Source organism: Rhea americana, unplaced genomic scaffold (assembly GCF_003343005.1).
Source record: "Rhea americana isolate MKP2758 unplaced genomic scaffold, rheAme1 scaffold_53, whole genome shotgun sequence".
NCBI lineage: Eukaryota > Metazoa > Chordata > Aves > Rheiformes > Rheidae > Rhea > Rhea americana.
This window is the reverse complement of record NW_028186679.1, coordinates 1,570,301-1,582,696: the sequence shown is the minus strand read 5'-3', so window position 1 is coordinate 1,582,696 and position 12,396 is coordinate 1,570,301. Positions and strand designations below refer to the sequence as shown.

General features: G+C 39.8%; 1 protein-coding gene across 1 annotated transcript in view; it reads right to left on the bottom strand.

The window, feature by feature from the left end:
- The window catches only part of ABI1 (abl interactor 1), an 88,744-nt gene that overhangs the window by 13,031 nt on the left and 63,317 nt on the right, over nucleotides 1–12,396 (bottom strand). Inside the window, exons 6-9 of the mRNA XM_085318315.1 lie at nucleotides 6,334–6,348; nucleotides 5,514–5,614; nucleotides 2,261–2,401; nucleotides 37–137 (exon numbers count right to left, since the gene is read on the bottom strand). Of these exons, the coding sequence (XP_085174441.1) occupies nucleotides 37–137; nucleotides 2,261–2,401; nucleotides 5,514–5,614; nucleotides 6,334–6,348 (358 nt within the window). The remainder of the gene's footprint in view (nucleotides 1–36; nucleotides 138–2,260; nucleotides 2,402–5,513; nucleotides 5,615–6,333; nucleotides 6,349–12,396) is intronic.

Below are 12,396 nucleotides of genomic sequence, written 5' to 3'. Positions count from 1 at the left end.
TACAGCGTAAGGTAACAGGGAAAGAATCCCACATACCTGGTCCAATGGTTGGCGGTGAAGGTGTAGGCACGGCAATGGGAATGCCAATACTGCTGCTTCCACTGTTCTCTCGACTGCCACTTCCTCCACTACTACCGCTTTAAAAAAAAAAAAAAAAAAAAAAAGTGAGCACATTAGCACAGTGATTCCTACGAAGGTCTAAAAGTCCAATTTCTGATGTGAGCACTGCTAGCCTAACTCAATTACAGACTGTTGAAAAATCCACAATAAAATGACTGTTTCTACCTACAATCATACGCAGCTAATCGAGGAGGTATTACCCTGCTAAATAAATGGAATTAGCTAAACTGATGTTACCTATGCATGAAATATCTAATGAAATGCTTTAAAAAATAGAAGAGTAACCACTGAGTTCTAGGCAATGGAGTAACAACACAGGAGTAGTTCTAGGACCTTGCACCAGTTGGGAGTAATAAACTAGGGAGAGAAAGGTTTATGTCTAACTATAAATAATTTCTTTAAACGATATATGTTATTGGCTTAAGGAATCTTTCCTCTACTGGGAACGGAAGTTTAGAATGAGAACTTTTTAACAGCCTTTCTAATCCAAGCTAGTGGTGTAATAATTTTCTCTACGAGCCCCCAATTTTCTATGTACAACAGAAGTTGGTTTCTAAGACAGTCTGAAAAAAAACAGTACAGCCAGGTAGCAGTATGTCTAAGTGCCATTATAAGATATCCAAATTGAAGGTTGGCAATACAGGTTTTTGAAGAAGAATTTAGGAAAGAATCATTAAATAACATTTCTGTGCATGCCTTTTGGAGGCCATTACATCTTTCACTGAGGGGGCTGAAGAAGAATCAAGATTCAGATTGATTCTGTCCCTATTCTTACCCAAAATTATCCAAAGAAACTAATAACAAAGAGAACTAAACAGTCAAGGTGCTCTGAAGCTAAAAACCACTTTCATCCATCCATGCTAATTAAAGAGGACTCAGTGATGTTATAGTTTGTTTACTATTTCTGGGCAGATAGACATCAGTGCTGTCAAAGAGTCAAAAGCAAATCATTCAAATACATCTTCAAAAAATAACATTGTTACAAAAAGAAAATCAGAGATCTAAAATGGAAGCCAAGATAATTCCTTCAAAATTAGTGTACTGTCTGCTGAGGACCTTGATCGTGTCACCATGGTTGCAGCTGAATTTGTAACTTCAGTCTACACAAAAGAATAGCTTGTGAGACAAGAGTAGGGAGTGTTCAAAGTAGCCAGAGTGCTCAAAGTAGCCAGCTAAATACATTTAACAAGGTCTTCATTACACCAAGATTTATAAGTTTTTTCACCCTGACAGTATGTTGTGAACACCTTATCCAAAATATTCTCTCAAATCCTAAATACTGACCAGCAGCATCTGATTGCTGGGGGAGAGTGGGGTGAAGGAAGCTCTTCAAACAATAAACCATCATCTTACTTTTAGCTGAAGTCTTTCATCCGTATCTTTCCCTGCAGTTTAAGGCTTCTGACAGAAACTGAAGAATCTGAACTCGCTCAAGAAGCACAGAGAAAGCCTTGCATCCCCCAAAGTAATTTACATTTAAAAAGAAGGGGGGGGGGGAAGAAAGCAAGAACAAGCCAAACATACCCACAACCCTGCTCTTGCTGAACACACATAAAGATAAGGGGATAAATATTACTTTCTACTTCTACCATGCTAGTACCAATTAAAAGCATTAAATTTTAGCCAAAAGAAAGTAATCAACTCTTTCAATATACTACCTTAACCACAGTGTTTCTAATCAAGAGAAATTTCCCCTTGCAATTAGTGGTCTTAAAAACAAACAAAAGAACATTCTATAAAGCCTAAGCATATTTTAGGCTAAAATTAATAATACAGTTTTTAAACCTGTAGGACCCATTTCCACTCCACCTTGCAACTGCATAAATTTTGAAGCTTTATCTATTCTTGGGAAACAAACACTATAGAACAGAATAAATTAATTATATGAAATCAGGTCTCTGCATATGGAGGTATGTTGTTGAATATGAAGTGGCTTCTACAGAYTTTAAGTATGTTCCTATATGTTAGGAAAGTCAAACTACACAAATAAATTTTGTTAATGCAGAGTGGTGGAATAAGTCACTTTTTGCTCCTCAACAAAAAGCCAAACAAGCACAAAGCCTGCAAGCTTCTCCATGATATTAGTGAGCAGCAGCATGCCGGACAGGGAAGAGTTACAGTGAGAAATAACTCACTCTACCTGTGTGTTCTTGGTCTCTGGTTCAGGGAAGCTGTCCTTCCTGGACTGTGCTGACTGCCTAGTCTGGCAGGACTGGTCATGTAATCATTAGGGACCGTTGGTGGTTTGACAGGCTCCAGGGTTTTGTAAGGAGTATTTCGCCTGGTCAAGGAAAAAAGATTTGAAGACAAAGATAAAGGATCAGAAGATCAAAAGGATCAAAAGTATACATCTCCTTAAGATGGGAGCGTGCTGAAAGATTCAGAGGACAAATTACATCTGCAATCACCAGTGTTTTTCCTAGTTAGTGTTGTTTAAACTGTGATCAAGTAAACTTGTATCACTTCAGCAGATCTTAAAAGTGCTTCACAGATACACTTCATTGTCTCCATTTTACAGACTGAGAAAGTGAAGCATATAGACTTTCCCAAGGTCACCTAGCAGACTGCATCAAGTCCGAAGTATAGCACGGATCTTTTGAGATCTGTTTACCAGACTCATCATTGCTTTAAGAACAGTGCATTTATTGTGCTGAATTGCAGAGCTCTTCAGTCTCACTAGTAACTAGGAGATCTCCTGCAAGACATGGAATTTGGCAATGGACCAGCTAAGCTACTAAAAAAAAAAAAAAAAAAAAGAAAAGAAAAAATCAAAAAGCACTGGCATTTAATCATTTGTTCAATTATTGGTTAGAACTCAGCTGGTAGGTTATATTGCCTCATAGTATTCTACAAAACTGACTGACCCAATTTTTATAATATGGAGTGCAACAGTATTAAATTTTAATGACATACTTTAATAATAAAGCCTTTCTTAAGGGAAAAAACAGAAATACCTTAATTGTTTGCATGCACTATGGTGTTTGTAAATTAGTTTGTCTGTATACAGAACTGCAGATGATTTTAATATGCAGACTGCCACCACCTAGAGTTCTGCCAAAAGAGATCCATCATGGGAAAATAAAGAAATTTTGTATTCCGATTTTAAGAGATAGAGCTCTAAATACTGCCAAATAAAATGATATGCATGAAAGATTATAAATGTGCTTCCAACAGAAATAACCTTGTAAACTAATGTTTTAATGTTAAGTAGTCTATCTTGGAATACACTGGCAATAGGAATAGTAGCCACTCAGCTCTGTAGTGCCATTTATTATGACCATGCAATTCAAACATGACGTCTCAAAAGCCAACACCTACGACATCAAGTTCAGCCATGTCTCAGGTTCTCCTTTGTCCTCCTCAACTTCCTTGAAGCAGTAGAGCCAAGGCCCAAGCACGAGAGCAGTCCAAAATCATCTCGCTGCTCAAATCCAATCCTATCCGCTGTTTTTCCGTCAGCCTTACACGGAGGAGAAGCACAGCTCTCTTCTGACATGGCCCAGAGCTCCCCAAACYGCCTTCAGCATGGTGCTGATGCCCACTGCCACCAGCGAGAGGGAACTGGGGGCCCAAGGCCTTTCTTCCTCCAGGTCAGGCCCCTTACGGAGGTACGACCACAGCTCTYCCCTCCGTTCAGCTCTGCCAGTTCACTCTTTTCCTGTAGTGCTTCCAATCCGAGTACCTAAGCTTTTCAGCCTCTCCCAGATGGGGCGAGGAAAGTCCTGCTTCTGGTAGCTCCTTACTCCTTTCAGTCCGCACTGCTTCTCGCACAGGGCTCCCCCTCGGAGCCCTCCCTCGCACAGCCCTGCCCTTAGAGGCACAAGCCATGTAACAGGCAGCACCTACTCCAAGGCCCATGTTACACACCAAGCATGTTCTGATTTTCTAGGCTTAACGCCATTTTCTGAACCAAAGGCAGAATATTAGTAACCTTGCAGTTTCTAGCATTTTTTTCTGCCTATATTAGGGAAAACAGTCACGCCTGTGATATTTCATGCTTTGGCAGAACACGGCTGCTCAAGACAAGAGCTCTACTTCCTGAACAAGAAGGGCAGATAGAAATCTGTTGTGAATCCACATTATTCCTCCCCCTCAGCCAACTGCTGCCTCTCGTCAAGCTCATCTGGAAATGACGTTCAGCTGATTAATCCTTATCAGCCAAAGCAACCAAACAGCTCTGGTTCGCTCAGGAGAGAGCATTAAAGCAAGGCAGCTCACCAGTACATCAGTGCTGCCGTCTCCCTAGAAAACGTCCAAGAGGACATTAAAGCATTTCCCAGCCTCCCAGGGCTGATAAACAACTCTCTCATCTGGGATCAGAGAGACAACTGGAATAGTGATTGCATGCCCTTGAGCAATGGGAATTTTCACAAAATATGCTGAGGAAACCCCTAGGGTAATTTCCCTCTGGAATACACAATAAACACTGCCATCTTGAAGCAGCAAAGCAGCAAATCTGGATTAGAATCTCTAAGTCTTTTACAAAAGGGGTTTGCTGCTCCTAAATTTTCCTGATTTTCTCTGTCGCTCTTGATCCCCATCCTGTTCTGTCTCGTTATTCCAGATTTACTCAGCTCCACGCCTCTCACAAACAACATACCTGCAGCCAATACAACCATGCCAGTGCTCAGTCCCCCAAAGCACAAAGTAAAGACCAAGGCTGACAAATAGGCAGAAGGGCTTGTTTAGGATGTCTTTGGGAAGGTGTTGCACAGCTGGACAGACAAAACCACATAAAACATGCTCCAAGCTTTTGAAGTATTAATACTGTGGCTCCAAGCAGTAAGTATTTGCTGGCAAACAAAGTTCAGCAGATTTCACCACCCAAAGGTCTAAAGCAGTTTAGCAGAAATCTTTGTCTCTGGTCACACTGGGACTCAGGAATAGCAAAATTTCTTCATTTAAGTACAAAAAAATGTTCATTCAAATGCATTTGAATGGAAAGAAAAGAATCGGTGTTGCCAATGTGTTCATGATACCACTAATTCTGCTTAGATAATATAACCAATGTAGAATCAACAGCTATTTTATACTTCAAACAATACAAAGAAACAAGACAAAACCTTAACAGCGAAGTCTTTCCCCCATTAATGTTAAAATATTATTCATATTCTTTTGCATCACTAAAGATTTCTGATGAAATATCAGAAATAACAATAGCATCATCATTTACTCAGAACTGTAAGTCCCTCCCCCATGAAAAGCAGTTCTTTCAAAAAGGGCATCATAAAAATAAGAGTCAGTGCAGCTGAAATGGTTCATACAAGAAGGAAATTGTGTTATTTCTTAAAGACAGTCATAACTCTCATCCATTCACATATTTAAGAAACACCAACATTAGCACAATTAAAACTTTCTATTACCCAGGCCGGACAAGCAGCCTTCATTCTTACCCCAGAGTTCCCCGGCCTGACATGGGAGGACTTGGTGGTTTTTGTGTAGGCGGATTTGTTCTTGACAAGGTGCCAGTTCTTGCAGGCTGGTTATTTCCATGCTGAAATGAGGGAAAACATGATTTTATTTTTATAACAGGGCAGCTCTATTACTGACTGTGTTTTATTCTTTTTAAGCGTAAGAATATGAAGTGAGAATTCCCAGACAGCTGTCAAACACTAAGTTTTTAGCTACATACAAGACAGACATCAGTAAATACGAAGAGCTGAAATATGAGCTCACTGTTATCTCTACTATTAATTTACAACAGACATTGGGAAGCTAGACAACTGACAGGTTCATGCAAAAATCTTTTGTATCCTCGTTTCTTTAAAGTGAAGCCACATTTGCGTTCATCTCAGTTTGAGTGTCAATAATTTAAATAAAACTTTAACACTGACAGCACAATACAGTCAGCATGGGCTAAAGATTTCTCATTTGCCCCTGCTATTTGACTTTCATTCAGGTTGTCTGGGAAGTCTCCTGTAAAAAGGTAAGCGAAGGGAATCAAGGCATCTACTGAATTCAGAGCAAAGCACTACATGTGTTAGAGAAATTAATGTATCTATATGTAAATGCACATGTCAATGTATCGCAGATATATTGACACACACTAAACGCTGTAAATAAAAATACAAGTTCAGCATATTTAATCTAAACATCCTATGGAAAGCAGAGGAGAGTATAAGAGAGCGCTAGTTTTCAGTTTTAATGGCTCTGCAGCCTCTACTATCAGTCACATGAGACACTGTGGGTCAAAGGAGAAATAACACTTCTTACCTTGGCTTTTAGCCACTTAACGTTGGCAAAAAAGGGGGGAAAAGGTAGAAATTAATGGCAGATCCATCACAAGTGATAGGACAGGTTAAACTACAGTTAATTACATTTAAAAAATCATTTGTCTACTGATAATTAGCTACATCACTGATGCACTAACAAAGAATTTTACTGTCTCACATAATCACATGACACTATTTTCAATGACTAACTGACCCAGAGAAAAAACATTTGCGTCAAAATTAAATTCAGTCCTCTTCCAGATTTATTTGCAGGTCTCCTCATATGGGCAGTAAATAGYTGAAAAGCCCTTTGATGACCATTAAAGTTCAAACTCTGATCAATGTTATTCCAATGGCAACATATGCTTGAGAATTCATTCATAAAACCACCGTTTCAGTTATATGGTGCAGAATGGTCTTGCCTGTTGTTTTGACACTTAACCTTCATGTGTTTTGAAGAAATCCTAGCTGCCGCACTGAATGGTAAATAAAGATAAAGGGAGTTCTCAGACAGGATGAGCAGCAGAGCCTTTCACCTCTCGTTTACTGACTGAAATCTAATTCAAGTCAGTAGCACAGTGCTGCTGCTCAAAACTGTGTTGCCAGCGCTCTAATGATTGTTATTCCGAAATTTTAGTCCTCCTTATAATCATGTCATTATATGACTCCATGATTTTTACAGCCCTTCACAATTGCAGAGAAAAAAAGAAGTCATAAAAACATGGCCTCCTAATTCTATGATGAAAATTAATCAAAATAAATCAATCGAAGTTGAGTTTTCTAATTTTATTTAGGGAAAGGCAAGGGGTAGGGCAGAAGGGACAGCCCATTTTTTTGAAGGGAAAGGAGTTAGTTTTACTGATTAAAAAAATACAACCCTAATTGTGTTTTCACAGGCTGTTTGGAAACAAAACGTTAGTTTTAGAACACATCTGCTAAGCTATAGTTTTTCTAACTGTGGGCCACAAAACTTCTCCCCTTCCCTAAAGGTCCACAGAGTAGCAGTTTTAAGAGGTCCATGAACTCAGAAGAATAATTAAAACATGCCATACAGCAAAGTACACATGTGAAATTTCTAACATGGTCTGCACAACCACTAGAAAACAGTTGGGGTTTACAAATCAAASGGAGGTTGAAAGCCACTGCCCTCAAATTATTCATATTACAAGAATAGAAACACAAAACCTGTTCCAAAACCCAAATGAGAAAGCTTAGCTGTGGTAAGTAAATTTGAAGGTCATCCCGTTAACTCCCAGTCTGGGCAGAGGCTCATCAGCAGGGTAACAGAATTAAGGCATTTCAASCACTTCCGTGCCTGTATACCTATTTCATGGATATACATGAAGGTTCAGCTCCCTGGATGCCAGTGTGGTCTCCCAAACACTGTATTTTTAAATGAGTCTTTTAGCAATGAATTTGTTTTCCCCTCCCAGAGGGTTACATGTTCCTTCCCCTTACTTTCCTCGTTTCCAAGGGCAATGGCATAATGCAAGGAATTTGCTACTTGAAAAGAACAAAAAGTGAAACTGTTGATTCTCTCCAAGCAGCCATATATAGAAACCTTCCTTTTACGATCTTAAAAAGGAGGGTGGCATATAAGACTCCAGGTTTCTACTTAATTTGCCTACCCCAAATATATATAAAATATGTGTGTGTGTGTGTGTGTGTGTAATTTACACATACAAATACATGTATAAATATACATATCTCCACACAATTCCCCTGTGCAACACCATCCAACACTTCTGGGGCACCTTTCCACCCCCTCCTCGATCTCTGTTACATTCTGCCTCAGCTGCAGCAACAATGTGAATGCCAGCATCTAGCAGAGTTACAGGAATCTTCACCTTATTTCGAGCCTTTCTAAGCACCGTTTAACGTACTAAACATATCTGGAGTCCACAGCACCTGACCTTTATTCTTATTTCCACCACTGCTTCAAGCGAGCTTGATCTCTTTTGCTACCAAGTAGTTATAGACAAATAAATAGACACATGTACACACACACACACACACCTGCGCGCTTCTTTATTGTACAGGAGAAATAGTAACTGTTGTCACACTGCTTTGGATGAGTAAAAAGCTCTGTAAGTGCCCTCTCTGTTGCTATCAATATAAAGAACGGTCTCAGGGYGAGGAAAACACAAAAAGAAGTAGTACAAAGGGAACAGAGATTCTTATAGGAGGGGAACTCCTGATCCAGAAGACAGAAATAAAGGAAGAAAGCAAATGAATTTAAGTAATATGAACTATACAGCTACTTAATCATAGTTAATAAGTTAATTAATTAGGAGAAGACATTTTATTTTATTTATTGGTTGAGCCTGTAAGGGCAATCTTCTATTTCTCAGTTTGAGAAACAAAAAAAACCAGTACTTTCTAAGGAATTCAAAGAAAGCTCTGGGAACTTTCTATGCACCAGGGTTTAGACCATCATGTTCTTACAAAAAAGAGGAGAAAAGATGACAGAAAACCAAAAGGAAAAGCAGAGGTATATATAGAACACCAGTAGGTTCAAGTACCTCTCTTTAAATGCCAACAGGCCGAAAAGCTGAAAGGCAGAACACGAACACCTCCAAACAGCCAACTGCTCAGTGCTCGGGAAAGTCAGCTTCACCAAGAGGGGAAGAAAGGCAGGCCATAAGGAAGAAAGGAAGTAGGGTGCACTCAATGTTCACCTCCTGAAGAGGTAAGAGGCTTTAGCAAGAGGGATCTATCAAATAGAAGACAGAATGGTGCAAAAGGGACCAAGTTTAGTCAAATGAGAGCACCACGGAGCTCCTGGCATGCACAGGTGACTCCTGTAGAAGCTGCAGGGAGCGTGATTCTCTTCTCTCGTTATTTTCATTATTGTACTCATGGGAGACAGTTGTCAGCCAGATACCAGCCTCCTGGACAACATACACTTTTAGAACAAAAACATAGTTTGCAGGGGGTATTTGTGATGTCTAGTCAGTGAACTAGACTAGATTAGGACATTCCCAGAAACAAGACAGCACAGTAGGCAGCAGTATGGGTTGGTGAAGGCATTGCAGAGTGGTAAACAGAACTATTTTGCTTTTCCTGGGTAAAACCTTCCAAGCATGAGGCAGCCCAGGACAAAGTGTGAAGGGCTGTCATATAGAGACAGCAACCAGTCTCAGAGTCCTGAAATAAGAGTCAACCTCTCTGCATTTTCAAACTATGACAGCTAGGGTGGTGAGATGCCTGCAGGGTTATGACAGCAAGGGAGACCAGGCTGGCTGAGGTCTCAGTGCCAACAGTGAAGGCAATGGGCAAAGCAAGTGCCTGCAAGTGCTACAAAAGGCATTTTTCAAAGAAAAAACGAACAAACAAAAAAAAAAACACAAACAAAACCAAAAAGGCTACTTCTGTAACTGACACTGGAAATTCAGAGCACTTGGACTRAGTTTCAGCTGTGTCGTTGGATTGGACAAATAGTGTTTTGGGATACTCCAGTGATGACCATAGGTACCACAAAAGATTACTCCCTCCAGCCAACGCATTTTTGTTTCTAATCAGACTGGGCTCAGGGTCCACACAGTCACTCACAACAAGCTTTGCTAACAAACAGCAATTTTTGAAGCCACAGTAATTCTATTTCTTCTCTCAATATGGAGAAAGGTTATCAGGTTTCAAATGTTGAGGTGTAAAARGGAAGACAAGACCCAGCCAAYAGGCAGGACAGCAGTACTGTTGGTAGATATTGAGAAAAAAAATACAAAGGTGACATCCACAAGGAGATGTCAGGAAGACATGTTGAAATATTAATGCAGACCAAAGATGAGGGTTCTGGAGTCCAGCAGCAGATCTGTAATTTGTCCACAAAACTGACAGTTCAATCTCTATTTGCAGGTAAACACCCTACCCAGAGACAGAGGAAGATACGAAGCAAAACCAAGAATAGAGTGTTACAGAAGCTTCAAAGAAATTAGAAAGTTGGAAAGGAAGRGTGCAAGGAGAAATAAAAGCCACTTCATGCATGTGGTGGTTTTTGGGCTTGAGGCAAGTGGAAAGGGAACATCAGCTCCTTGTAAGCAACTACRGACTCCATCCACTGGGCTCTGGGCACTTTTGCCTTCCACACGGCTGGTCTCCAGTCAGCCTGCTCAGTTCAGGTAGTCTGAACAGCACAAAAACAATCATCAAGGCAATACTGCAGGGTTGTGTCACTGCGGCCAAAGGGACAAGGTCATGAATGGCAGCAGATTCATGAGTGGTGTGAAAGGGCAGGGTCTGAAGCAATTACAAGTATCTACCAGTAGGCAACGGATGTACAGACATTTGAAGGACTCTGCTGGCTGGCCTCAGGAGGCAGYGCAGCCAGCTAACTATTTCTAGTAGTTTCCATGCCAAGTAACAAGTCATGGGGGAACATTAGTCATGATTCAGAGAACCAGGAAGCTATTATTCAAGTTACAAACTGTGTTCAAAAAACTAAGGCTAGGGACACAGCACATAACTCATATGAGCAAATGTATTTATCAGCACAGAAATATAGAAGCCCACTAGCACACCAGAGACATGCGAGTGAAATCCCGACTGCACTGAAGTCCAAGAAGTTTCTCCTGCACATTTCAGCTATAAACTCTCCAGCTTTGGATCACAGAAATGAATTCTCTATGCATGTTGGCTGTACTTTCATGCTATATGCTGCTTATTATTTCTCCAATTACTGAATTTAAAGAGCTAATTTCACTGTACATCCTGCCATGTCTAGAGTTACTGAAAGCAGTTATTAAAGACCATCCAATATATATGTTGATCAATGAAAACAACTGCTTAAGAACTGCCCGAGTCCAATCTGCAATAATAAAAAGTGTCTAAACTCAGAACTTTAATACGTATCCATTACATACAAAATCCATTACCTTTGACCAGTAAACATTAATCAACTGCAACAGAGGAAAAAATAAACTCTTCTTGATGACTGTTTAGCCCACCTTCCATTCTACATATAAAGGTATATCCTTTATTAGTCAACAGAGAATTACCTGAGATGTCACTACAGAAAGATAACTGGCCATAACACCTTTGAAAACAGTACGATGCATCTACAGCTAGGCAATCCAATTGCCCCACAGGCATCCTCATAGATTTTGCATGAGGGTTGCCTCCTGTCTTGTCAGTGGAGCAGCTCTGGAGCACTGCAAGATGACACAATCAGGGCAGGATAAGCAGCTTGTGCATGAAAGTATGGGATGCTTGAGGAAAGGATACAGTAAGGCACAGAGTCCAGAAGGTGGGGACCCTCTATTTCCTTCCAGAAATCAAGATGTAGACTTTGGGAGAGGGGCATGTGTAATCAGAGATGCTTTTTTTTTTTTTTTTTTTTTTGGAAAGGCAGACTGTACGTAGGTGTCAGACACTGAGGATAATACTTACTGTTCTGCCACTAACTCTGCGCAGTCTTGATTCATCCCTGAGTCTGTTTCCTTATCAGAAAGGTACAGAAGCCTTTGTTTGCTCTTTATTTCCTTTACAGACTATCGTAAGAAATCTTATTTTTAGAAAATTTAGTTTCCAAATACTTTTTTTTCCAAAATTGAACATGAGTAGGAAGTCTCCATAGCTTTTTGTTTTCCTCTAGTGAAATTTTCTTTCATTACAACATCCTCTAGCATTATTTGTAACCCAGTAATTACATTGTCTTCTACTAACATAGTAACTCGATGTAGCCTGACACTATTGCTTGCCTCTCTTTAATTTCTTTTTTCAGTTTTCAAACAGAGCAGGCAAAAATTTCCAAGTCATATTCTACTTTTTATTAAAAGTTTTTACAAATTAAACTGCTACTACCATATAGAAACTGTTTGAGGATGATGGGCAAACTTAATGTTTTTTTCCTCAGCAAGTATTTATACTCTTCTTGCTCAGAGAAAGCTACCTCAGACTCTTGCCTTTAATATTTCAACATTACCAAACCAAAGCATTCAAAAAGCTTCAATATAGCTACAATAATTAGAAAATAAAGAGGCTGCACACTATCAAGTTTTCTTTGCAACCAGATAGACCTGAAATCTACTTCATATCAGATGACACCAGGCACACTTCTGAATTTCCA